The sequence below is a fragment of the Pyrgilauda ruficollis genome, unplaced genomic scaffold (genome assembly GCF_017590135.1).
Source record: "Pyrgilauda ruficollis isolate IOZ18807 unplaced genomic scaffold, ASM1759013v1 scaffold3, whole genome shotgun sequence".
Taxonomy (NCBI): domain Eukaryota; kingdom Metazoa; phylum Chordata; class Aves; order Passeriformes; family Passeridae; genus Pyrgilauda; species Pyrgilauda ruficollis.
In genome coordinates, this window is record NW_024524377.1 from 9,501,138 (window position 1) to 9,528,969 (window position 27,832).

Below are 27,832 nucleotides of genomic sequence, written 5' to 3' on the forward strand. Positions count from 1 at the left end.
TTTTTAACTGGCTTTGCTGCTGTTTGCACTGGAGCAATTCTTGACTTGTTTGTCACTTCTCATGTGAAAGTGTCTTTCACTTGCATATGTACAAATACAACTATCCAAGACAATGTGCTGAAATGTAATAGAAACAAAGTAGTGTTGTAAATACTCCACCAGCTCAAGCATCTGTTCTCATTTGGAAGGTGATTTTCAAAATCCATGTACCTTAACAGGAAAAGGACAAAACCAGAGGTTGGACAAACTGCCACAGGAATGGAAGTCTTGACCCAAAGGCATGGGGTCATACAATAAATTAAAGGGGCCTGTGAAAGTTTGAGGAGCAATCTGAAACAACTCAGAGGCTGGTTTCACCCAGATCTTCCAGCTTTGTCTGCTGAGACCTGGGCCAGGTCCCCATGATACATTTACACTCCAGACTGACTTTTCGCTTGCTGCATATTTGGGTTCAGTTTGAGTCTGGTGAAACAGGATCAGATCTTAAGCCTGGAAAGGTTTTCTGATTATGTAGGGCTTGATTGCAGGCTTTTATAGAGGCACCAGGAGACAAACTTTGCAAGGTACCTTCAGGTGTCTAATAAAAAAATCCAATTTTTCTTTCTTCCAGGGAAATCCTGTTGCTTAGAAACACCTGCTTAGAGTTTTGATACACGTGTGGTCAGGGATTGTTTGCGTAGAACATTATAAATGGAGTTGTTTATAGAGCCTATATCCATTTGTAAAATCTACTGGTTAGTACAAGCAGGGACTGGATTTTTTGTGAATCATATTATGTTAGGAATAAAAATGGAAATGAATAATAAAGACCAAAACAAAGACTTGTGAGGCGCAATGGAGTATTCTTGTTTAATTTTGTTTCTATTAATTTTTTTCTCTCTCTAAGGCAGCATGACAGCACTAAGCCACTCAGATTATAGTTTCTTTTTTTTTCCTCCCTCTTCTTTCTCTGTTTTTTCTCTCTTTTGTTTCTCCTCTGGTCACGGCAGTCGGCTCTGGGGTTGGAGTGCAGATGGGCTGTCGAAGCACCCCCCTCCCCTTTCTCAGCCTAACTCCATCCCCACTGCTCCTTCCCACAAGACTTTCAGACGCTCTTACTCTCCCAGGTAACAAGCTACCTGTTAAACCAACTTGTCTGAGGTGTCACAGTATTATTTACCTTTCACACCACGGGATTTGTTCAAATGTGGGACTTGCAGAGGCTTTGGCTGGAAAAGGAACAGGGATGATGATAGCTTTCAGAGAGCAGGGGTGACGGGCAGCCACTTCGCTGCCTGGGGAAGATGCACCATGCAAGTGGGGATAACAAAAAGTGGATTTTTCCAGATTCTTTCACCCATTCAAGAAGATGGCAGGGAGGATGCTTCACAGTCAGTTTCCAATGCAGAACACAGCTGCCGAGCACTTTTGGCAGGCACTGGTTGTGTTACGATACCAGGGGCAGGATCTTTCTGTTTGGCTGCACTGTGCATGTGGCACTAGAAGACCTCCAGATGGACACATGCAGCTCAGGACTGACTTCACCTACAGCTTTGCTTGTATAATGTGATTGTGGAACATCTTGGAAATTTGTAGTATTGAAATTAATATTGTCCTTACCTTACCACAAGATTTTGAGTTTATCAGTCGCAATTTCAACATCTATTCCTCCTCCTGTGCCCTCACGTGTTGTTCCAGTCTGCATACAGCTCTTGGATCAATAAAGTGGACTAAAACTGTATGCTGGTTTTAAGAAAAAAACCCCAAACTGAATACAAATTTAATTTGTCAGATCTTTGTTAAATTCTTTGGATTTTTTCAAGTTTAAACCCTGACAACAGACCATCTATAAATGTGGTTTCTCCTGACTTAAAGATATGTCTGCTACCTGAGGAAGGACTATATGTAGTCTTTCCTTAAAGCAAAAGGTTCTAATGGAAAACTGTTGAAAGAAAAGCAAAGAAATTTTTCTTTCAGGGCTCAAAATTTGAGAACCTTGATATCTTAAGAGAGAAAGTAGAATGCAGTAGTAGGTACCTCTATGAATACCTGCAGAATTAAAAATTTTAAATTAATGTTCTGACTCTGCTAGGACACTGTGGAGAGGATCCATGTTGATTTTTGGAATAAAAGTAGTTGAGAGTGTTTTTTCTGTCTTCTTTTATCAGACGCCAGATAATAAGGTTTGGAATAATGTAACATATTTTCCAGCCCAGAGCCTGAAAGTGCAAGGACGTGAGTTAGTGTGTACTGCTTGAAGACACTAAACTGTGGACTACTTACACATAGTTAGGATTGGAAACTGAATAACGATTTATGGAAGTAAAATGTATGTCATGCCAGACTGGAAAACTGCCAAATTGTATAATGACTTATGGACAGCTGCATTTGTTTTGTGCAGCAGATGGAAAATAATGTTGTGACATCCCTAAACACTGCTCATATCTACTCACTTCTTATTCATCCTGTGCCTTTCCTCTAGTTTTCTGCATGGGTGATAATTTCTTTTCCCTTTTGTGCTTTTTTTTTTCCTGAAAGGTGAGTGTAGTTCCATTTTACTTTTATTCCCCCATTGTGTTGTCTGTGAAGTATTCCAGTGCACATACTGTCAGTAGAGACGTGTGTTCACATTGTAGATTTTTCATTCATGTCGAGCACAGCCATAATGTGACCTCCTACACAGGCTTACTCCTGATACATGAAATCACTGGATTCTTTAGGTTTTTATTAAAATGTGGGTTTGTGCTTTGACAAATGTTTCAGATTGGTGGCTCTGAGAAATCACCTTAGTCCTTTAGCAGTGAGGAGTCTGCATTCTCATTGTTCTTTGGTGACAGTGTAGGGCAGACTTCATCTCTGAGGAAAGAAGTGATGACTTCAGCAGATTTATTGTCAGTATTACATTTGTGATTATTTCTTGGTTTTTCTGCCATGGATTTAATTGTGTGGCCTTTGGTAAGTCATGTCATCTCTTGGTGTGAGGACCCAGGTACAGTCACTTGTATACCTTTTCAAATGGTGGTTTCATTGCCCACTTCAAAGTTGTATGAAAAACCCTTTAAGATCTTTGAATTCAACATGCTTGAGCTCAAAACGTATATTTTTGAGATTGTATGAAACAAAGATTTTCCTATTCCTGACTGGTACTTCTAAAGAACCTAAAAACTGCCTTGCCTTCTGTCTGGAAAGCTATCACAGTGCATTACTGTTGTTCAGCTGTCTGGAAAGCCTTAAATACTTTAACTTCTGTAGGTTTATGAACAGCTTTTGTTTCCTGATCTTGGTCTGTTAAATGATTTCTCATTCTCCCTGGTCTGCCAGACAGTGTTTGGGGAATTGTTCTTTGGTTTCTTTGCCAAAATACATGGTGCTGATGCTTGTGTGAGTGTAGTGCGAAGACGTTGCTTGGGAGCCAGGGATTATGGCTATTTTCAGTGTGTTAATCCCAAAGGAATTGGGCAGTCCTTCTTATCCTCTGTTTGAAGTCCCCAAGTTTCTTCCAGAAAAAAAGCTGTGGTTCTAGATATTTAATAGATATTTAATATCCTGCTTTTGGTTCCATTGAAAATAACAGCTGTGTATGCAGAATTCAGAAGGGATTTTCTTGTTTGTTTGTTTGGGTTTTCCCCCCACCCACCTCATAGGGAATCTTTCTTTTGTGGAAAAGGAGCACAACTCAGTTCAGCCATCTGCCTCCAAGCCCATCCTGTCATTCTTCCCAAAATGTTATGAAATAGTAATTCACCACTGTAGGGAGCCACTTCTTGCCATTTATTGACAAACAACTTGATGTAAATGTCTGATTCAGTCTACTTGCTTCTGGCTCTAATGAGATCTGAGACTCTGCCAGAAATTGTTTTCTCTTGCTGGATCTATTCATTTAGTGATTGTCATGCAAACTCAACTTCTCCTAGATAGAGCAAAGCCCTGCCAATAATGCTTCTTTATTTTCTCAAAGATTGTAGGAACTTCTCTTTAGCCTGATCTTTTAATACCATCTGCCCTTGCATGTAAGGCATTTTATCATGGGACTTTATTTTGGATAACTCCTCAAGGAACCCCAAAACTTTTGAGGATTTATGTTGCTGAGAAATTTCTGAAGAGCAGATAAACTTCAAGAAAGTGTCAGGTTTGAGTGAGAGAATTCCCAAACTTAGGCCAAATACTGAAATGCTGTTTTTATCAAGGCACTGTGCAAGTGAGTTAGGTTTTACTACTTTATAAATTAAAATGGGCCATGTTAGACTAAGTTACATTTTCCTTTCCATTTAAATCTGTCATAGTTTCATATATCATTAAACTTAAATTTCACTGATCTCATTTCCACCAGCTGTCATAACCATTTGAGTTCTTACAGTGATTGATAATATTTTCCTTTTTAAATTACACCCTGCCACACTGGGGATAGGGTTTTTTGGTTTACAGAAGGTAGCACACTTACTGAATGTAAGAAACAGCGGACCTGTTTTCATGTGTTCTCATTTTAGCCCCATTTGAGGGGCAGCTCAGACCTGAACTCTGCTTTGATTCCATCCATGTTGTGTTACAAGTCACTGTTAGAAAGGGCACTCCAAACCATATGTCTCCAGCTTGTTTTTATTGACAGTCAGAAGCGGATTCCAGTTTCATTTGTAACATTTCATATACGTTTGGTCTTTAGTATGCTGGATTATGACACGGAGAACCTAAACTCTGATGAAATCTACAGCTCTCTTCGTGGAGTCACAGAAGCGATTGAGAAATTTAGTTTCCGTAGTCAAGAGGACCTGAATGAGCCAATCAAACGTGATGGAAAGAAGGACTGTGACATTGTAAGTATTCTGTCGTTTACTGTCCCCTGATAGGTGAAATTTTAAAACATTGTGATCAAACCTGTCTGTGGATTGTTAGTGCACAAAATCCAGTTCCTGCTGTATTCTTGTAGGCATCTTCTGCTTATTGGTTGTTACCTTCTTATACCTTAATTACGGGGTTTCACTGACTGTTTCCCTTGGCTTCCTTTGAACTCTGGCCTCCTGTGGAATGTGCTCACTGGGCTTCTGTGCAAGTGCCATGAAGGATGGAAACAGTGCTAGTGTTCCTCAGGCTCATCATGGCTCAGTGATGGCTTTTGCATAGAGTGTGTGTAGTCAGGTCTGTAATGGGAAATGTTAATTCTTGAAATGCTTGGATGGTTTCCCTCACAGGCTTAGGACCTGTGATCACTCCAAGTGCACAGCTCATGCAGTATCTTATGCTGCAAGAGTGGTTCCAGAAGCTGTGATCATGAGATATTTTTGAGCAGGTGTAGTTGTGTGAAGGAAAGAGGTAATAATCAAAGTTTTACATAAGTGTTGTGCATAAATAATACATGTAAATCTGTGCCTTTTCCTGTTGGTGGGTGAACTCCAAAAATGCTACAGTTTCCATAGAATTTTGCACATACCTTTCTTCCCTCTCTTCAATTCCCCTAGGTGTCTCGGGATGGTGGCCTTGCTCTCCCTAGTGGCGATGTCCGTGGAGGCAGTGACATTGTGGAGGGCGGAAGGATGGCTCTGGATAACAAAACCTCTCTCCTGAACACCCAGCCTCCCCGCGCCTTTTCAGGGCCCCGCGCTCGGGAGTACAACCCCTATCCTTACGCTGACACCATCAACACTTACGACAAGACCGCCCTGAAGGAAGCCGTGTTCGATGACGACATGGATCAGCTTCGGGATGGTTTGTATCCGCTCACCTCGTAGCACTGCGGGCAGCTCGCCGCCTCCCTGGTGTATTTGTGTACGGGTAGTGCCCTCAGATACGTGCCTGCCTGTGCATGTGTTGTGTATTACACTGCATCTGAGTCGAGGCTTGGGATGAAATACCCTTTGTTCTCAAGTCCCAGCAGAACCTCATCTGTGGCTACTGAGAAAAAATGTTATACTGCGGTTTTGATTCTTGTTTGCCTGGGGTTTCCTGTAAACTACTCCCTTAAGCATCCACATGCATCTGTAGGGACACTGCTTTGGGACCTTCCCCTCTTCGTGGCTGAAATGCCTCACTCAACAGCTTGTTGTTATTGAGTGTTTGACTTCATTTAAGTGCAGCTACACATCAGCTTTATTCTTTTGCAGTACACTGATGAGTCACTGTACTTTAATCTAAAGGTCATACATGTGACCATTGGTTTTGGGTGTGTATGTCTGGGAAAAACCACGGCAATTCTCATCTTGTAGAAGTAATTGTTGGAACTGGAAGAAATCCAATCGTCATCTCTTCCTGGTTCGTTGGAAGCCATGTGCAGATGCATGAGCCATGCTATAAACTCAGGTTAAATTATGGGCTAGTCTGATTCTGTTGCCTGCTTGAGTGAGACCACCCAGAAGTGGATGCATTTTTGGGGGTCCCCTTGTTACATGAACTTTATTCCATAGAGGGCGAGCAGTCTTGGCACCTTTGATCTTTTCCCTGTTTCTCCAAATGATTTGCTGCCGTTTGTCCTAGAAGTACCCATTGACCATTCGGATTTGGTGGCTGATCTTCTGAAAGAGCTCTCCAACCACAACGAGCGGGTGGAGGAGCGGAAAGGAGCTCTCCTGGAATTGCTAAAGATCACGAGGGAAGATAATCTTGGAGTTTGGGAGGAGCATTTCAAAACCATTCTGCTCTTGCTGCTGGAAACGCTTGGAGACAAAGATGTGAGCTGTAGATTTTGTCTTAACTCTCCTGTCCATTGCTTCATCTTGGGTAATAATTCCTACACACCAATTTAAATGAAACCTGCCACTCATCAGTGACATTGCTTATTTTTTCTTTTGAAGGTTGACAACTCTACTTTAGTTTTCACTCTGTTCAGTGATGAGTTTTAAGTTACTCCAAAATGTCCCCGTTTTTCCCCCTCCCTCCAGAGTTACTAATAAACAGCTAGGAAATTGAACAAGAATCAGAAAAGAAGTTCTAGTCTAGTAAAAAACTGTCAAGACTTTACTCTCTTCTGAGTTATGATGAAGTTACAAGCTCTTAGCTATATTATACCCATTCTCAACAAGGAGAATAAAGGCATTCTAGAATAAATTAATTTTTTTCCCTGGATGGTTTAAAGACCCAGGATATTAGATCTCATGGGACGAGTCTCTGTCTCTTGTAAAAATGTCATCAAGAACAAGCTGCTTTTATAAGGGATCTTGTTTTGAAATGTTAAAAAAACTGTATTATTATCACAGCCTTATGTTTGGTAGTTGATCAAAGTGGTAATGTATAGGCTAGGCTTTTTTCCATTTGGGGATATTTGTTCAGCTTTCAACATAATGATATTTAGTAAAGGCTCAACACCCCACTGCACCTTCACATCAGGGCCATGCTCCATCTGAACATTACAGTATTGAGGCTTCAAAGCACTCACAGATTCAAAAATCTGTTGTATTTATTATACTCCTTGTAAAATATATATCATACTTTCAGAAATGTTAATTCTGAAGCAGGGTAGGTTGCTGACATTTTCTCAGTCATTGTTCTTAGTTTAAGCATGAACTGCTCTAGTTCTACGTGTTTAATGATAGCACCATCAGAAAAATATCAGAAGGTCTGGTGACTTTGTCTTAAGTACACGTGAATTGTGCTACTGTATGAATTTTGCAGATGAATAGCAAAACACATATTTTAAAGGCTGAAGAGGATGAAGTATGTATTCCTCTGCTGAAATAATGACACCTATTTGGAGTGGGCACAGGTCAAAAATTTAATGTAAGTTATGAAATTGAAACAGGTGTTATAAATTCCCTCTGTCCATGGTCTTTTGATAGGAAGGATGAAGACATAGGTCAGTGTTGACTACAGTAACTTAAGTCCTTGAAAGTAATTTCCATAGGAGTTACAGGAAGAGTCAGTTGTGCTGATTTAGTACGTGAAAAGCAGCTTTGTGGCATGAACCCAGTTTGATATCTGCCAAGCTAAGCAGAAGAGGAAAGGCAGAACATACATGATCATGTAATGTAGATGTCCTCCTGTGAGCACAAATTTGTACTTCATTGCCAAAAGAATATGGAATTTAGGAAAGTAGTCATTCAGATTCTTGTATATGTGAGAACAGTCATTTTATGTGGCTTTTTGTGCAAGAGCAAGCAAGGAGCCCAATTCTCAATTTTGTTACATTGATTCCACTGCTCACTCCACTGGAGCTGGTGGAGTAGGGAGCCATGCAAATTTCTGATGAGCCATGAGAATTCACTTCAAACTAACAATTTTGGGAAGTGACTCTTTCTAATCTTTTTCTAATGTCTGTTTTTCCTGACACAGCATTCAATCAGAGCCCTGGCACTGCGAGTCCTGCGGGAGATCCTGCGGAACCAGCCAGCGAGGTTTAAGAACTATGCGGAGTTGACTATCATGAAAACACTGGAAGCACATAAGGATTCCCACAAGGAGGTGAGTGAGCCTTTCAGCTACTGGAAAAGCAATATGGTCCTGCTGAAGAAATGTAGGACCTGTGAGGCTTAACAGGCAAATGCGTTGAGCCATCTCAACAGTGGAACAAATCAGTATTACGTCTCCCAGGCATGAAAAGACAGGATTTTTACATTCTGAAACAAGGAGGAAAAAAGTGGAGACTGTCAGAGCTATTTATATGGACTTGGAGCTGTCTGGAGTGGTATGCCACTGTTTGTTAATTTCCCAGGATTTCCCTGCTTATTCTGGAGAGGTTGAGAACTGTAGGAAAAAAGTGCATATTTAATTACTTTTTAGAGCATGCTGGGGGCACCGTGCTGCCTCTGTGTGTACAGGTAAGAATACAAAATGTACTGGGGAAAACAAAGGCTGTGTTCAAGCAGAACTGTGTGTGAAAACTGAATGCTGAAATTGGGAACTGGTGAGTAACAGGAGAAAATGGACAGAGGCCATGCTGCAGTGGCAGAGGAGGAAGCAAAGGGAGGGGCAAATTGCATTTTCCTTTTTGTGAGAGAACTCATATATACGAAGCTGAAAGTATTCTGAAGTAAAGCAAGAATAAAGGGACATAACATTTTAAGTAGATCAATTCAAATTACATTTAAAGTTAATCATTGTAGATTGATTTCCAAGTTGGATCTTTTAATCTGCCTCATGCGTGGTGGAAGTTTGAACTAAACCTTCTGGAAAGTGTTGCCAGAATTTCCCTATCAGTCTGTGATGGTTTTGTTACCAAAGTCCTTGGTTTGAAATCTAAGGCATTTATTCTTCTCTACAACAGGTTTATTCTAAATTAGCTGTTTCAGGCATCTCTGAAGATATTTGGCCATGAAAAAAGTAATAAAATAGACCAGACTGCTCCAGAGCATTAGGTGACTGACACAAGATTATTTTAACCATGGGTAGCAGAAATTGTACTGCTTGAAAATCAAAACAGCCAAACAAAAAACACTCTCAGGGAAAGAAAATAACAGTCTGGATTTCTCTAAAATGCAAAAGTAGAAAATGTTTAATGCTTTAGTGAATGAGGGCTGCCCTACTCTGCCTATCTTCCTCTTCTTGATTTAGAGCCTTTGCACCTCTGTCTTTTTCAGTTCAGAGTAGTAAGAAGCAGTTGTAAATTGATTTTCTGATAAAGCAGTCAGACAAAACATTATGTTCTGAAGGAGTGCCTTTTATTGGCAAGTTTTCCTGCTTGCATGCTTCTCAGCTCACCTTGACTCAGTGACCTTCGTATTTTTTGTCTGAGAATCCTCCGGAACTAACATTTCTAGCAGGACCTTTCCAGATTGTCCCTGGCATTGTTTTCAATGCCTCTCAGAATTCACTGACCTTGTGGGACTGGTGGGTTTTTCAGAAGTTAAGACTGATGTTGAAAACACCGTGCTTTATGCCTCTGTATTCTTGTGGTGTGGAAAGGTTCTTCAGGATTTGCATGAGGTGCCTCCCAGGGAAAAGCAGGAAAAGATAAACTCAAACCAGGAATGAGAAGTGGGAGTTCTGGCACTTCTCTGTAGAATAATTGAGCTGTGCTGTGCTCAGCAAGTAGCTGCTGTGCTGCACATAGTGTGGCTTTGATTTGCCATGTTTTCCAAGCAGCTTCAGAATGAGACATCAGCTGTTGCTGTGGGACCTTTGGGTGACAGCTGTCACAGCAGGACACTGCAGGTGTATTCCTGTTCTGCCATCCATTGCATGTGCACAGCTGTATTAAGTGGGGGCACTGGTTCTGGATTCTCATACACAGAATACTCATTCTGTGTATGATTATTTCTGATCCCTGTGTAAACGAGGCTCTCAGAACCATGATGCAGCCCAGGAAAGGCATCATCTCTCTGTCAGTAGTTTGAGGACATCAGCATTCCTGAATTTAAGAAAGGTACCTGTACTTGAGTATCCACATGAGCTAGGCTAAATATATACCTGGGAATATGCTCGAAGTAGTTTTACCTGTACCTGGGACTTGCTGATTCAGTTAAGTCTGTGAAAAATTAACTGGGAGATCATTTGGGCATGGCTCAGTTGGTCAAACTCATAGCCTAGAGCCAGGAGGTCACAAATTCTCTTCCCCTGGTGGCCCTCCAGCTCGCTGACTTTGCGGCACTGCTCTCTCCAGGAGGGGAGGAGGAGCTGCCCTTTGACTGGATCCCACTGAGCAGGAGATTAAATGAGGATTCACCAGTTTGTGAGTGAAGGGCACTTTCAAAGGATAGCTGAAGCGGGAAAGGAAGTCCTGAGCAGTCTGTTGTACAGCTTTCTTTCTCACTATATCACAGCAGTGTTAAAGGGAGTGGTTGCACTGTCCTTAAAATCAAATCTTCCCCTAGACTGTAAGAACTATTTCAAGAAAAGCTGGTATATAATTTAGTTGGGAAATGGTTAATCTTTGTGTCAGTGATGTCCTGATAAGATGACGTTCCAGTTCATTATGTTTCTGGGCTGCTTCTGCCTTGTAGCAGAAGACAGAAGTGATCCTTGGTTATGATTTGATAATTTGGTGTGCAACAGGCTGTGTAAGTTAGGAGAAGATGTCTGTTTTGAGCAAGCTGTACCTGTTTCAGTCTTCTTTACCTGAATTTTCCCTTCAGCACAGGGACTGCTAATTGCTCCCAGCTACTGCTCACATTTTCAATTATATGTGACCCACAGAGACCAATCTAAAGTGGCTGAGCAAAGGGAATTTGAAGAGGAGCAGAACTGTTAAGGTTGGGTACTGTCTCCAAGAATTCACAGTAGGAGGCAGTTCTTTGGAAATCAGGAAAGTTTGTTTGTCTGCACAAATTCCAATATTGCTGTTGTTCAACATCACCAGGAGACATCAAATGTAAAAAACAATTTATTCACCAACCAGCAGATATCATCCCCTCCCCTAGCTGAGTGCTGATACCTAGTTAAAGTTTCTTTTCTTTTTTAAACAAGAAAAGGCCTGTGACTTTATTCCAGATGACATAGTTGGAAGTATCAAAGCAGTGGTAGCATAGTTGGATATTTCGGGATGCCTGGATAATTGGCTGTTTTTCCAAGGCCAAGCAGAAGTCTTTAGCCAGTTGGGTCTTTGCCATGGCTAAAAATCGTCTGCCTTCTGTTGCTGAAGGCAAGGTCTGGGATCAGCAGAGCAGCACAGCTGAGAGCACCACATTTCCCCCCGGGGATACGGGGGAGGAAAAGTTGGTACATGGAGTTGGAACTGAGTCACACCTTGTTGTGAGTGCAAATGCAGGAGATTGGCAAAGCACAGACCTCAGCAGCAGGTCAAAATTAATGTAACCCTAGGCTACAGACTAGAGGGCTCTGGGTTGGGATTCATGTTTAGTTTACATTTTTTAACTTTGTCCTGTTTTTATACTGTTTGTAGTACAACAGTCTGTTCAATGCTGTTGATTTAATGGGGTGATGTGAAGAGTCAAGCTTGCTTCAGTCATAACTGGAAACATTTAGGGGGGGTTGGCATGTAAATGCCTTTCACTTACTTTAGGAGCATTAGAACATAATTGAAGTTGTAGATGATGTTAAATCATGTTGATTTTTATCAATCTTTGTTTGTAGTTGTTTGGAAGAGAACCATCTTTCTGTTGCCAATTAGTTAATATTAACTCATTTGTTCCAGTGTAGTTACTCACCCATAACTAAGGAGAGATGCTGCTTGCTGACCCCATACCACTGATAATGACATTGCTTCAGATTCATGCCAGCAAAATGAGGATAATTTCTTATTGCTGAGTATTTTAAAACAGAAATAGCTTAGTACCTTAGAAATCAGCAGCAGAGTTAGAAATCATAGGATAACTAATTCCCTGCTTCTGTCTCTGGCACAAATCCTATAGACATAACTGATGTCTGTTTTCTGTGTGCAAGGAAAGGATCCTGTGCCCTATCTTATATATCTAATTTCTGTATTTTATTATATAGAAAGTCCATAAGCACAATTGGGATGCTTATTGTACATTATTGTACATTCTTTGTTGTAACCCTCTGAAAGAGGGAGGAGAAGAAGAAATCAGTTACCCATTACCTGGCAATAATTTTTATTATCTTGCTGAGGTGCTTTCAGATTGGCCTCTGACATTTATGTATTGTAACTGTCCTCTGATGATGGTATGAGCTATGTAGGTTTCTGCAAAAATAAAAGCACTAAGAGATCATAGTCTTGTAGATTAATTGTTACCTAGTCTATGCTGGAAGCTACCAAGTGCTGCAACTGGGCAGACACTGATGTTTCATAATGTGTGTTTATGTGCTTTTTCAGTTTCCCAATACATTTCAAATGTTTAGTGCCCAGGAGAAGCAGTCTAATCTATTTCATCTCTGAATCCTTATAAAAATCACACTGCGTTTTCATCTGCTTAGCACTCCCCATTGCTGAGTCCACTTCCTGCTTTGAAACCAAGTCCATAATTGTTTGTTCCTGTCTGAATTAGACTGTAAAGCCTTCAGGGATGGGAGTTTGCCTGACTAGGTACTGGTAAACCTCCTTCCCCTCCAGCTTAGATTTTACAGGCTTTAAGTAACCACCTGTACATGGCAAAAATTGGCTCAAAAGCACAGCCACATGCCTCATAAGCCTGAAAGCAAAACCTTGTTCTTCTGCTTAGTAACCTCTCTGGTGCTCTGTGTGTTTCACACACAGTGGTGTACAAAGCCTCTAAACTTTCAGTGGGACTTTGCCTGCACTGCCTCATCCTCTACAACCTTCTGCAAAGACACTGTAACTAGCAATCATGGCAAAATACTCCCAAAGTACTCCCAAAGTATTTCCCCAAAGGAGCTTAAGCTCCTGTGGGAAGCTCTCATGCAGGTGCCACAGGTGCTGCTTTGCTGAGATCCCTACATGTTACACTGATGCCCTGTGTGGCCTATGAACTGGCATGCCTTAGGAGGGAGGCAGGACATTTTCCTTTACTTACTTTCCAGTACTTTGTGTCTCTTCAAAACAGAAATGAAACTGTCAAAACTCGTAAGCTGGTTGCTGCAGCTGTCAGGCAGCAAGCAACATGTTAATGCATGAAGTGTAGTAGCTAGGCAGAAGAAATTGAGTTGAAGAGAGGGAGTCTGAGCTCTGGCTGTCGTAAGTGAACAGCATCCTGTGGCTGCAGTGTGCTGTGAACCAGGTAAACCAGTGGGAATTGTCATCCAAAGTTTGTGCAGCAAATTTTGTAGAACTTCGATGATTCCAGTGTGCTTTTCAATTTGAAGACAAGGCTCTGTGACAGGTCACTGTCTTGATCACACTAATGCTGCACATCAGCATATCCCCTCACACTGAAATCAGGAAGCAGTTCCCATGCATATTCCTGGGAGTGCCTGACATGTTACTGCCTAACAAGAAGTTTACTCCTTGGTAGCATTGAGGAAGACATTGCTAGAGGTGAACAGCTTTTTGTGTGAAAAACCTCGCTGGTTTGTGCGTGTGAATACGGCTCCTTCCCTAAAGCAAACTGGGTGGAAGTATAAAAACTTATTTTTCGTGAGACTCACTAGAAAGGTCTTAATGCATCACAGATGTCTTTCAAGAAACCCTCCAGCACACAAAGCTTATGTTATGCCAGCAAAAGTCAGGCTGAATCTAGTCTCCAGTGTGTAGAGCATAAGGTAAGCCTTTAGAAAGGAGAAAAACCTGCTGCTTTAAGGCCAAGAGCTATCTCTTAGATCTGCGTTCCAGGGCTACCTGCCCTGTGTTGAACGATGTCAAACTATCCAGTTCAAGCCATGGTTTGCTCTAAGCTTTTACTGGGAGGTAAAATCATGTTCGTGACATACCTTACATACAGCCTAGTATCTGTGCTTTTAAAGAACTGCAGGCTCTGTAGTCTTGCACATCTTGCTTCATAGCCACCTTTTTGAACCTGCTGCTTCCAGCTGCCGTCATCATTTGATGGCTTTTCTACTTCTATTTTGTACCTCTGAGATTCTGAAGAATAATTATATTAGGTCAGACAAAAATCTTGCTTCACTTGATACCCTACCTGACTCACTAGCAAGAAGCAAGCATACAGTGATGCTTCCCTGTGGATATTCTTCCCCCTTCCAGCTGTCTTAAAGCCTTTCCGTGTGAATGGTTCTGCCTTGCCTCCTTGTGTGGGTTGGCTTTTTTTTCCCTTTGGGTAACTTGTCTAACTTCTAATCCTCTTGTGACAGCAAGCTCCCCAGTCTGAGCACGTAGCAAACAGCACCCTTTCATTTTCTTGGGCTTAAAGGGTAGATTACATAGACACTACTTATTGTGGTGTCACTGTTAGTACAAGCCTTTCCTGTCACTTCCCCATGTGTGTCTGTTGATCTTGCCTTCAAAGCTGGGAGGAAGACCTGTTCCTTGATCCTATTTATTCGTTTCTCCCACTCCTTTTAAGGTTGTTTCACTCTGCTGGTCAGGTTAAAGCCCTGATTAAAAATGATACTTGATTTTTTGATACTGGAAGGTATGTACAATTTGCAAGGCACAAGCGTTGTGCCTCATGGCAAAATGTCTTTGCTAAACTCTATTACAGTTGCATGTTCTTGTTGCCAAATGACCTGGCAGGCTGTACCTTTTGATAATGCACTTCCCTCTGTTTGGAAATGCTGCTGATTTCTCTGGCAATGCCAGGTGAGTGGAACTCTGAGCCAGTTGGGTGAATACTGAGAGCCCCTCATGGGATGCAGAGTCTCTCTGGGTGGCTGAGTGTTTTGTTTTGCCAAAGCCAGGAGTAAGGACTGGGCTGGTTCTTGCATTGCAAAATGGTGGCATTTGGCTTCCTGTGCCAGCAGGGATGAGTTTTTCCTCTTTGTCTCACTGTCAGCTGGTATTGCCCTACCCCTTCCTGCTCCCTGTCACCTGCTGGTGCTTCTCCAGGGAGCCAGGAGCTGGTTACCTGCAGAGGCTGTCATCCAGACAAGCATGTAAGCACATGCTGGGATCCTGTTGATGTCAGTGAGACCTGAGCATGTTGTTAAAGTTAATCACAGCTCAGGGGGTTTGTGAAGTGTGGCTGAGGTGCAGGCTTTTTCTGCCAGATGTGCTCATGGGAGGTTTGGAAGTCTCCCTGGTGTTGTCACATTTACAAGCTCCTGTCATGCTGGACATGTGTAATGCATCCTCCTGTGTTTTGGGGGGAAAGGATGTGAAATAGCCAGCCACTGCCTAAATGTAGCCACATCTGTGCTAGAACTGGGCAGCAGTGCTGAAAGCAGAACTGTCAGGGGCATCAATAAGTTCTGTACCTTCACAACTTTCCTTACTCACCTTTTGATGGACAAAATATATGTGACCTTTGTTGCTGTTGAATTCTCACTTATTTTGTGAAAAGTTGTCACTTTATTTTAACGCTCCTTGTGCTTGGAATTGGTTAATAGGCTTTTTGTCTCATGTACTTGCATCATACCTTCAACTTAATAGACATAGTATACTGTGTGCAAAGAGGATATGGAGCTGAAACCCAGATTGAATATTCATTACATTTTTCACCCACTGCTTTTTTTTTAATGGTAGTGTGTTTGAGATCAGAGGCTAGCTGATCTGTGGTTTATACTAAAATATATTTATGTTTAAGGTTTATACTAAAATATTGTTGCTTTTTTATCAAGTAAGATACCAAGAGAATATAAGGTTTAATATTTTTTTTTACAATTTTCTTTTAGTGTGTTGTGATATATGTGCAAGCTTTTCTGTCTGAGAGTGTATGAAAACACCCTCCCAACGGTGTTTGGCTTTGCTGCAGAGCAAAATCCCAACTGGCCTGCATTCAAATAGTAATATTTGAGGTTTTTTAGCTAGTGGCTTGCTAGTGAATAGTTAAATTGATGGTAAAGTGTCAGGCCCCTCTAAGTTCATGCTTTCCATCATTTGTGGAAAGCAGACATCAGAAGCTGCAATGCCTGGAAGTGAATTCCTTTAGAGACCTGGGAGCTCCTGGCTTAATCTACTCCAGCAATTCCACTCTGTGCTATCAAAGCCTGGCATTAGGTTTCCCTTAAGTACTTGGGTGTTTCTCTTCCTTCCCCACAAAATCACACAGTGCTGGCTCCTAAGCTAGTACTAACTCATGTGGAAACATATTAACTTTCATGCTTCTTATGTGTGAAATTGAAGAGAAATTAGCAAAGACGTAGCTGGAAGAGGGGAAACTCGCTGTAAGTGGGAAGGCAAGCATTGTGTTCTGCATAGCTGCTCATTCACAGATCTTTCAGGAAGTTGTTGTTTTTTTTTTTTAATATTGACCACATTGTGGATTGTCATTCATTTTGGAATATGTTTTAATGTTATAATTAAATGCTGAGAAAGGCTTGAAGTAAATGGAGCACTTGGACAGCTTTATTTCTGTAAATAAGGCACTGGTACAGAAGCAGTCCAAAATCTCAGGTTGCTTCACCATCCTGCCCATATCTTGGCTGCATGTAATATTTGTGCTGTGTGAAGTGTCTGAGATCACATTCACTGTTGGATCTGCCTTAGAGAGTGCCAAAAGCCAAGTGGATGAGTTCTGCTGTTTCCTGGGAATGCAAGTGTCTTGTGCCAGTCCTGTTTCAGGGAGGTAGCTCTCAGCATGAGTGGAAGATAAATGTTAGCAGCATGGCTATGATGCTATGACTGTGGGTGGAGATGATCCCTTCTGGTCACTATTAATTGCTGTTATCTTAAAAGTCAATCAAACCTACTGTTTTGTAGTCCATGGACTAAGATAAGCTTCTAGCTACTCCTTGTTCATGCATTATCCACAGTGGTTGCTTAGAAATAATGAAAGCTCACCTTCTTTTGAGGCTTTGATAGAGCTACATCTGTCCATAGGTTGCCTTCCTCAAATAGAAGTCCCTGAGTTTGATGCCACCACAGTGTGTGGGAGAGGAGAACAACATGGATTCAGCAGTCATGGCTTCAGTCTAAGTGACAGGAGACCTGTGGTTTGATTTATTTGCTGTCTTGCAGGTTGCCTGGGACAGATTTCCTGGTGCTGGTTTCAAAGTATTGACTTCAGACACCCCCAGGTAGTTCAGTTTAGGAGGAGGTAGAGAACTGGTGCTGGGCACCTGAGCCTCCCACACAACCAGGAAAGACGGGTGCTTTCATGTTCCTGGGCTTAGTTAGGGCTTGCCTGGGACTAGCTGGAAGATCCCAAATATAAGGATTTGGGAATGCTTCTTTCTTCTTAAAATTTGAGGTGTTGGATTTAAGTCTGCCCATGGGGGCATCTCTACTCAGGATTTACCCTCCCTTTAAAGTAAGCCCTGAGAAGAGGGGAGTGAGAGATGAGGAAAAGCATCCTCCATCTTTTGTGTTGTGACAAGAACATGAGGAGCAAAGAGTGTGTTATTTGTGGCCAGGAAGAGGGCAGTCAAAAGGAAGCTTCATTTTGTTGCCTGGCAATTAGCACAGACACTTGAAAAAAGAAAACCTGCCTTCCCATCCTGTTCTTTTTTATCCAATTACTGCAGAATGTAAAATTAATAAATTCTCTTGGGAGGAGAGACCAGATTTGGGTCTTTCTTCTTTGAACTATCTGTCCTACCTGCTGGGGAAGAGTGAAAGTTGTGAATCTGCTTTCTCTCAGGGTAGAGTTGAATTTAGCATCACCCTTGCTTTGTGTGGCTGCTTTACAGTGCGGGCTTGTTGCAAAGGGTGGGTGCTGCTGCTCTTTCCACTTGTTCTTCCTCCCATTTTGTGTGGTGATCCCAGTGCTGCCTGGATGGGTTACATGTGCTGAGAGCAGAGCTGCCTGGTCAGGGACTCCCTGAAGCCTCCTGTGTCTGTGCCCTGGATTTGACTGCAGTGCAGTTCAGCTGGGGAGGGGCAGGACACAGCTGCCGTGGGTGCCTCAGCCTGGCATGTGCCACTCAGCATGAGGTGCACACTGGAAGCTGCAACGGGGCCATTTGTTACAATGGTTAAGGAGAAACCTTTTGTGTAAGTCTAAGCTGGTGGGTTTGGGTTCGGGTTCTTTGGCAGTGCCTGGAGAGATGTCATCCTCTCGCTCCTCCTGGGGTGGGATTGCCTGGCTGTCTTGTGTGACAGATCATTTTTTCAACCTAGCCACAACTCTTGACACAGTTACATTAGGCAGGAAGGACTTCTTGCCACTGGCTGGAACAAAGGTGTCACTGGAGACAGAGGATGTGAAGTCTCAGAGTCACTTGCCCCTCAACAAAGCCTCCTGCAGATCTGTTAATGAACATCCCCAAGCATTTCCTGGCAGTCATTCCTAGCACACACCAGTGGCGTTGGCTGTCAAGTGTGACCTCATTGATGTAAGGGTTTGCTCTACTTTCATTTCAGGTCGTCAGAGCTGCTGAAGAAGCTGCTTCCACCCTGGCGAGTTCCATCCACCCTGAGCAGTGCATCAAGGTGCTTTGCCCCATCATTCAGACTGCAGATTATCCAATTAATTTAGCTGCCATCAAAATGCAAACGAAAGTCATCGAGAGGATTTCCAAGGAATCGTTGCATCAGCTCCTACCTGATATCATTCCTGGGTTGTTACAGGTACAGAAACCCATGTCACTGCTCCTGAGCACAAGCCACCATTAATTTGTGACATCTCTGCCCTAAGGGAGGGAGAATGATGGATCCTATAGGGCCAGATTTTGGTAAATTAAGCCATTTAATTTTTGGTAAAATAAAATTTTTGTATATGAGTTTTTGATCCTTTTAATATTAAGGAAAGAAGAACTCAGGTTCTTACATGGATATTCCACAATTTGGATGCCTTTTTCTGACTCTTAAACAAGCTAGTAGCAGCCATGAAATAAATTTGAGGACAGGAGTTAGCCACATTTTATACTGTCTCTGTACATCTTGTAGTCCCCTTTAATTCTGCTGAGCTGTTCTGTGCTTTGATGGTACTTTGCACTTGAATTCGAATCCCAGCAGGCAGGTTGCTCCTTTCCTCTTTTCTCTCTGAAATTAGGACCGAGCTACTTGCTGACTTTATTCAGCCTCTTTCATAACTCTCTCGGGCTGGGGAGCTGTGTTTCTGCCAGGGCTAAGGCTTAGTTGTACACTGTGGATTTAGCTTTGAGCACTGGCTGTAGCAGTGTTGTCTTTTGGTCCCCTGCACAAGCAGCTGGCAGTGCTGGGATGGGGCTGCAAACAAGAAGAAAATATGTGAAGTAGCAGTGAGGAAGGAGAGAAATTGTGTGTGTTTACTGAGGAGGGACTGTGACAGGAACAGATCAGTCAGAGTGAAAGGGGGAGATGTGTTTAGGTGGGTAAGACTTCCATGGAGAACTAGGATAAAGAGGCCTCCTCATTGTGAGCTTAAAATGTTGGAAGGACAAGAGCAAAGTCAGAAATTCCCCTTATGCATCCTGGCATTCTTCCCAACTTTGTAGTGTCAGCTCTTGCAATTCTTAAATCTCAGCTTCTGGGAATTGGACAATTCTGTATTCATCTAAACTTTTGTTGTAAAATGGTTTTAGCCATCATTGTTGGAGACAACAATCTGAACAGCGAAGCTTTGATGCACTGGAAAAGTCTGAGAGCAGCAAGCCTTTAAAAAGGCAGTTTTATTTGTCTTCTTTATTTACTTTAAATGGTTCTTGTTTCAGAGTGTAGTTTGTCCAAAATATTTCCTCACCTTAGAAAACTCAGTGATGGAAGGAATTTACTCCTTACATTTGGGAAGTATTTTGGGATCCTGGCTGAAGGGCTGTGTTTGGAGAGAATCACCTTTGTGCTTGTTTACCACGCTGAGGGTCCCGGCAGAGCGGTGAGGGACGAGGAGTGTCAGCAGCAGTGTGGGCACAAGTGTGCAGCTCAACAGCCTGGAGCAGGCTCTCCATGGGCAGATGGGGACTCCATGGAAGTACAGGGCTTGGCAGGGGAGAGCTGTGGTGCTTGTCCTGGTCTTGATGAGGAGGCTCAGCCTTTTCTCCACCTTGATGCTCAATAGCTTGGTGTTTCTGTGAGCTCACTGAGGTCTCCTGCTTTCCTAGCTCAGTGCTTTGTGGGATTGCAGACTGTTGTTTTGGGCTGTACTTGGGCCTTGCAGCTGGGACAGTCCCAGCTGTGCTGCATCCCTCCTCTGACTTTCCCGGCAGAGGTCACCCTGCATCCGGAGGAGCCGGCGTCCCGCAGGCTGGAGTGGTGTCTGCCTTTCTCAAGGGGTGGGATGGCTGCTGAGTGATGCCTGAGCTCGGGACTGGTGTCCATAGCTGCTGAGTGACCTGGTGGCTCGTTTGAGCTCTGCCCAAGCTGCCAGAGATCAGCACATGTACAGGGGTCTTTCAGCATGTTCTTTCCTGTGGTATTTCCTACTTGATAGGTAAGCAGCCCTCCAGAGTCCTGGCTGTTCAGGATAGTTCATGGTCATCTGGACTGGACGGACTGGACACAGAAATGTGTGTATCTGATAGAGTCCTGAGCTTGTGTTAGGAAACCATGTGTTGTTATCTAATGCTATAAATAACTATATATTAATAACTTACAACATGACAGTAATAAGTAATAACAGAAGGAACAGATAGGGTGATGGCATTCTCTTGCTCTTTGAGTGTTCAGGTTGCAAATTGCTATGTTAAGCAGAGGTTTTTTAATTGATCTCTTAGGCCAGCCACATTTGCAAAATGCACTTCAGCTCTGTAGTGTATTGCTCAGGAAGGGTGTTGGGGAGTGCTGTTTGTCTTCTGACCTTTTCCTCTCATTTCCAGGGTTATGATAACACGGAGAGCAGTGTCAGAAAAGCCAGTGTATTTTGCTTAGTGGCTATTTATTCAGTAATTGGAGAAGAACTGAAACCTCATCTCGCACAACTCACAGGAAGCAAGGTACAAGAGTAATGTGTCTCTGGTGTTTTGGTACTGCAAGCCATTCTGCTGGCTGTTACTAGCAGGAACACCAGTGGCTTCGCTGCAGCTCTGGGTCAGGCTCCCTGAACGCTATTAAATCCTGTCTCACCCTAACAAATGCCACAGGAGCAGCACTGCACCTGCTCAGCAGTGTGAGCATTTGAAATCCCACTTAGCAAATTTTAATGGTGTTTGGAGATGGGTTTTATGATACATTTGATCTTGTGTAACTGCAGGCTGCCTCTGAGCAGGTCCTTCTCCAGCCACATTTGCCTTCCTCTTTTGGCATTACATCCAGAGGTGATGGTGCTGTGAGCTGGCTCAGCTGGCTGCTCTGGCTGAAAACCAGATCTGCAATACAAATTAAATAGCTTTTAGTCTGCTCTGTGGCCGCACAAGCATCCTCATGCATAGAGTGATGAGAATGCATGGGGATGGTGGGAGAGCAGGTCCTCTCAGCAGCAAGTTGTGATTAGGGCTGGTAGAAATGCAGGTAAAGCTTCACTTTTAGCAGCAGGGCACATGTGTCCCTTTCCTTCTGGGACAACAAAAAGCTCAAATGACCCTTCTAAGGACTTTGTACGTTGGAGTGAGACTAGCTGCAAAACCCAAATTCTGACCTGATGCTGCAAGTGAAACCAAGCCCTTAAATCAACTCTGTCCTTCAAACAAGAATTTTGTGTTGGTGTTTGATTGCTTTTCAGAGCTCTCAACAAGCCACTACAAATTTTTTTCTGCTATTTTAAGTCTTCATACCCAAGATTTCTATGCAATTTTAAGATGAATTCAGCAGGTTTTGTTTCTGAAACAAATCTGTGCACATAAATAGCTGCTTATTTCAGAGGGCTTCATTCTGTCATTTTGAAATCATAATTTCTTTCATGAGTAAGGAAGTGTAGTATAGGCCAAAACAATCTGAGACTAAAAACACTTGGATTTTATTTCTGTCTTGTCACTAAACAAATATGCCTTCAAATTGCTCTTGGAAGAGACAGCTATGTGTGCTGAGGTTTACCTCTTTATATTTGGGATGTTAGGAAATCTCCCTATAAAATGTTGGGAGGCTTTATTATTCCAGTATCCTAGGTGCCACAAACATAGTCCACCACATCACTAACTATAAACATGTAAGCAATTCTTCTGGGTTTATGCAGACTGCCTGCCTGTTTAAAGTTAAACGTAAACATGAGTCACTACAGGATCTGGAGTTTAGGTGGCAAGGAGGAAAAAGAAAACAAATCCAAGCAAGGGAAGTATATAGTCATAACAACTGCAATTGCACTAGATGTACCACATTAGTGAAGATAGAATGTCTTTGAAAAAGAACATTTTATAAAACAGGGAAAGTTCAGGGTGTTTCCTAGGAGGGAGACCCTTGGCTCTGGGATCAGCAGTGTGCCTGCAGCCCTACTGACCTCTGTGGGAATCCTGCTTGACCTGGCCTGGCTGCAGGATTGAGGTCTATGAACTGATGGCTGCTGAAGTGAAATCCAAGAAGCTTTTCTAAATCCCATTAAGTCTTTCTGTAACTTCGGTGGGACTGTGCATAGCCTCTTGTCTCTGCTCTGGAATATGGTCAGTTTTCTTGCTTTTCCTCCAGAGTGCCCAGTGTCAGCTCACCCCAAAATGAGCTCACCACAGAATGTGAGTTTTTACATTGGCAGTCAGCTTTTCCCGCTCTGTTTTTTTCTGGCATCTTCTCCTGATGTTTTTTTTTTTCTTTCTTTCAGATGAAGCTACTAAACTTGTATATAAAGAGGGCACAGACCACCAACAGCAACAGCAGCTCCTCTTCAGATGTTTCAACGCACAGTTAATGGAGATCTGTGGACATATGTGTAGACTTAGAAGCAATCAACGGTGCCTCTCAGAGACCTTTCTGCTACTCTTCACTGGCGTGCTCCATCAGCTTAAGGAGGCCATGCAGATATTTATTGCAATCAGTATTTTAGTCCCTTAAAAGCTTTTATGTAGAATCTTACTGGTATTGAATGTAAAGGAAGCAAGGTCTGTGTCTCAGTCTTCATTAAAGTGAACATCAGAAAGCCATACTTAAACATATTTGTATAGCCTGCTGAAATCTCAGAAATATGTTTAGGTTAGCATTCTAACACTGAGTCCAAGAACCTGGACACAAGTAAAAGTCAAACAAATCTTGTTGGTTTAGTTCATACCCAGTTTTGGTTTCTGTGTGCTAGTTACCTGCTCTCTCCCCTCACCCATTCTGGCTGGGTCCTTCTCTTCTTTCAAGTCTTGTGTTCCTGTTCTGTACTCCCTGTTGCAGCTTGCCTGAATTGCAGGGCCCTCCATGGGGAGATCTTTGCAGGTGTAGCTGTGATTCCAGCCTCAGATACTTTAATACTGAGAGATACCAAGTGAGTAATGAAAGTAGGTTGTTTTTAAACATCTGAGTTTTGTACATAGTTCTGACAGACCCCGGATGGGCTGATCTCTCTCTAACTGCTATCCAGCCAGCTCTGCTGTGCATAACAGCTGGGCTCTTGCTCTTTTCATTGACTTTGTAAATACTTCTCCCCTCTCAACCCATTTGGCTCTTTCATATGTTCAAAAGACTCTCCAGGTTACCTGTTACTCCCCAAAGGGAACCTGAGACCCAGTTCTGGGACCGACGTCTGCGACAGGATAGTGGAGTTAGGTGGGGGGGATTGGGTTAGGCTCTGAGTGTGTCAGTGGGTGGGCAGTGGGAGCTGGCAGAGCTGTACTTCAGTGCCAGCTGTTTTCCTTGAAATCTGTAGCATCAAAGGGCTGATCTGCTGCTCTGGCTGACCCACTGATGCTGGATGGCTTTGTCCCCACAGCTCCTTTGCACTTTGGGCAAAATGTTCATCCCAGAGGACAGAAAGGGTGTCTGAATCTGAACAGAAATGCCACATGGAAGCACTGCTGAGCCAGCTGGGACAGTGCTGGTTGCCTGCCACAGCCCCTTCTGTTCCTGAAGACCCTGCAGTACTGTTAACTGCCCTTAGAAGCCTCCTTTGTGCCATCTCCATGCGCAGGCTTGATGAGTGCTCTGCTTTTCAGAAGAGTGGGGGTCCCTCACTGGGCACTGCTGGCAGCAGGGTGCTCTGGGTGAGGTGTTTGCAGCCTAATGACACAGACCAAGTCAGAGGCAAACCAGCAGCCATCAAATTCCCCAGCACCGTCCTTCCTCGAACACAGACCCTTCTTTTTGCAGAGGGGGAGCTCCCCTGGCTCTGCTGTAACCAGGGAAGGCAGGAGGTTGCTAATTAGCGTGCTGTGTTTGGCCCTGGGCTGGATCCTGGCTGATGGGCATGCCCACCCCAAACCTGCCATGGATCACAGCTGGGGTTTTGCCTCCAGTGCCAGTGATGCAAGAGGATGATGAACTTGCAGCTTATGGCTGAGCCGTGGTGATGGATGTGTGTTCCCTGGCTGCTCTCAGTGCCCTGGAGTCTCTCCAGCTTCCTCCATCTCCCCTTTAGGGAGCTGAAGGGACACCTTGGGAACATACTGAGAACATGAGACTCCACTGCTGCAGCAGGGCAGGGTACAGCCCCTTCCATCAATTATCCCTCTGTGTTTCAACCCCATCCCTGAGGAGTTAAGCTGGGAGCTGACATTTGGTGCCAGCTTTTCTCCCAGGAGGGATTGGGGCTGGTGGGGCTGTGTCACTGGGCTGCAAAGCTTCTTGGTCCTTTTCCCTGCTCACCCGAGAGCAGGGGAGGTGGCCTGCTCCTGGTACACGTGTGCAGGCTTCTGCTGGCTGCAGGGCTAATTCCCTCATCTTTCCCAACCAGGAATGCTATGGCAGGAGAAACCATGTGCTTTCCTGGGGTGGGGTATTCCCCCAGGGTCTTTCTGCAGGCTCAGAAAAGCCATCCTCACTGAAGGGGGGGATTGGTTGCTCCGTGGTTCGTGTCTGCCTTTCCGTGGACCATTTCTTTTCCACATCTTTCTGTATGCTTGTTAGAGTGCTCTTTTTTAATTTTTTTGAATGCTTCAAATTTGATTTTAACACAAATTTATTTTTCCTTTTGAGGAAATACTCAGTTGACTTGTTTGCAGCAGTTAAGCTGTCTTGTTTGAATTTTTAGTAGTGGGCTAGGTTTTTTGGGGGGAGGTGTTGGTTTTTTGGTTTTTTGTTTTTTTTTTTTTTTTTTTTTTTTTTTTTTTTTTTTTTTTTGGGTTTTTTTTGTTTTGTTTTTTTTTTTAATTGTGCTCTTAACTGCTTAGTATTTATGCCTCTCTTTCTCCCCATCTCAGCTCAGCATCTTCAGTTCCAGTTCTGGGTTCAGAATGTCAGCATAGCTGACCAGGTGGTGTTAGTCCCTCCCAGCTGTGATGGAGCTTGGTCTATCATCATTTGCTGTTTTTTGGTTTTGATTTTTTTCCTTTCCATTGAATGGCACACTGTAGCAAATCTCCAGGAATCTAATTCCTTCTCAAATGATTTTATATGCTTTATAAAACGCTGTTGGTATGCACTGAGAGTGAACGCACTGTGCCGTCCCTGAGGCCGCAGTCGGGTCCAGGCTGGCCCTTGAGAAGGCGCCCGCGGCCAGCCTGCGCTCCCCGAGGCACCAGAGGGGCTGCAGGGGGAACCAGGCCTTACTTCCTGAGCCAGATTCACTTCTGTTTGTCAACAGATGCTCGTTAATGTGCTACTTGATTTCACGGCGTGAGTCGAGGACTGTCCATCCTTTGAGTACTCCAGGGCGTGTTCTCCCTGTACCCAGCAGGAGCATTCTGCGTAGGTATTTATAAATCATCGCCGACAATGTACATAGTAGGGTTCTTTAGTACGTTGAACATGACCCAGTTTTTATTTTGTGTTTCCTTTGAAGTACTCAAAGGGCTAGCTCTGAATGTCACCTCTCTGATCTCCAGTTTTGACTTCAACAAGCTGTACAATCATCTTGTTTTCTCTTCAGCAAGCATAAAGGTCTCTCTGGCTACAAATCAGTGTCCACACACGCTTGCAGAGGAAGGTCTGCATGCTGCAGTGCCTCACTGCTCCGGTGAAGCTTGTGTTCACCTTCTCCTGGCAGTAGCCACCTACTGCAGCTGCCTTTTTTTTTTCTTGCTGCCCATTATGCAGGGCTTCAATTTTTCGTACCTTTAAAAAAAAAAGGAAAAAAAAAAAAAGAAAAAAAATAAAAAGGAAAAAAAAGTGTATTTTCTTTGCCCACCATGCTTTAAAAATCTGAATGGGAGAAAACTCTCAGCAGACAGCAGCTCTTGGCTGCAAGGTTGCCGAAATCTCAGATGTGGATGTTTTTTCTGCCATTGGCTGCACCAGTGCTCCGTGGGCATGGGCAAATCCCGGCTCCATCTGCCCCACAGGTCTACGTACTGTAGTTCTCATGTAGTTCAGAAATACCGAGGCATGTGGCTTTCTTAAGGTACACTATGTGTGCTTGCCTGGATTACAATACAAGACTGTCTTTTTAATTGCTTATTACTAGCTTACCAATAACCTGTATAAGTAATGTAACTTGCATCTTTGTCATCAGAACCTTTTCTCCCCACCCCTTTATTTATCAAGCATAATATTACATATTAAGGGACAGAAAAATAGACCTTTGTAGTACACAGCAGGACGTTGCTAACAATGTTTTAAATGGGAAGTAAAAAACGCTCTGAAAAATGCCAGCCATGAGAAATGACTTTGTTGGCACTGTGTTCATGCGCATGTATTTTTTTCTATTTTTTCCGCTTTTGTCATGTTACATCCATATCTGTATTTATATCTTATTTGTTTCACTTTTGAGTGTATCATGGCAATTGTACAGATGTTTTTTGTTAACATTTACGTGATAGAATTTGCTAAAAAAAAAAATTAAAATAAAACCTTTTGAGTTTGCCCTAGAATAAGTGGAAGTTGGGTTTCTTCTTGGGGGAGAAACATCAAAGTAATTCACTGTCCAACAGAGCTCCTTATTCCAACCTGTGCTTGTAAATGTTTTGGTCTTATTTGACACAATTGTTTTTGAAAGCTGATGGTTGTGCAAAGCCATGTAACTCAAGGAGGAAGGGCTTCAAAGATACCTGTATTCTGAAGCTTGTTGAGAGAATTACAGAGGTTTTAAAATAAGTGGCTGTAGATATTTGTGTGATGAAGCATTTGGGGAAGTGAAGGAATGCTGGGAACTGCACAGGTCTCTGCACCTGGTACCAAATGACAAAGAACTTGAATTTGAATTGTCTGGGCAGCCTGAGCACTCAAGCACTTGTGTGTTTTCCTGTGGGAATAGTAGCTCATCACAATTTAAAAACCTGTAGTGAAGCTGTTCTCTCCACTTGGGAAATGAGTTCCCTAAGGTATGATTTTTTCCTTGATGTTCAAGGCAAACGCTCCTCAAATACCTTGTGCTGATAGCAAGGAAGCCACGAGTGCACAAGAGGTTCAGATTTTGTAGGGGAGGCTTGGTTTGAATGTTCCTAGACAGAAGAATATATGGAGAATGTCACAGAGCATGAACAGCAGCACTGGCACTCCTCACTGTCACCAAGCCCTGCCCCATGTCAGCCCAGGGACCCTTCTGCACTGAGATTCAAGGGCTGGGCTGGGAGCAAGGCTCCTCCTGCTGCAGATCTTGCCCCTGTGGTGACAGGGTCTTTTTTGACTCTGCTGTATGTCAGAACAGTAGGAGGGAAGGTCCCTCCTTGCCCAGTGACCCTGGCCTCTTCCCAGAGCACTTTCTGTGTGGTT

General features: G+C 43.2%; 1 protein-coding gene across 15 annotated transcripts in view; it reads left to right on the forward strand.

The window, feature by feature from the left end:
* CLASP1 (cytoplasmic linker associated protein 1) overlaps positions 1-26,994 on the forward strand; it is a 171,885-nt gene extending 144,891 nt beyond the window's left edge. For 11 of the 15 annotated variants that reach the window (XM_041472830.1, XM_041472836.1, XM_041472833.1 and 8 more), the window contains 7 exons: positions 4,640-4,790; positions 5,433-5,679; positions 6,445-6,638; positions 8,236-8,364; positions 18,629-18,835; positions 21,001-21,117; positions 22,869-26,994. In XM_041472830.1, coding sequence (XP_041328764.1) covers positions 4,640-4,790; positions 5,433-5,679; positions 6,445-6,638; positions 8,236-8,364; positions 18,629-18,835; positions 21,001-21,117; positions 22,869-22,955 — 1,132 coding nt within the window. In that variant the 3' untranslated portion in view covers positions 22,956-26,994. The remainder of the gene's footprint in view (positions 1-4,639; positions 4,791-5,432; positions 5,680-6,444; positions 6,639-8,235; positions 8,365-18,628; positions 18,836-21,000; positions 21,118-22,868) is intronic. The other 4 variants (XM_041472831.1, XM_041472837.1, XM_041472839.1 and 1 more) reach the window with 1 other exon arrangement.
* The last annotated feature ends 838 nt before the right edge of the window (positions 26,995-27,832 follow it).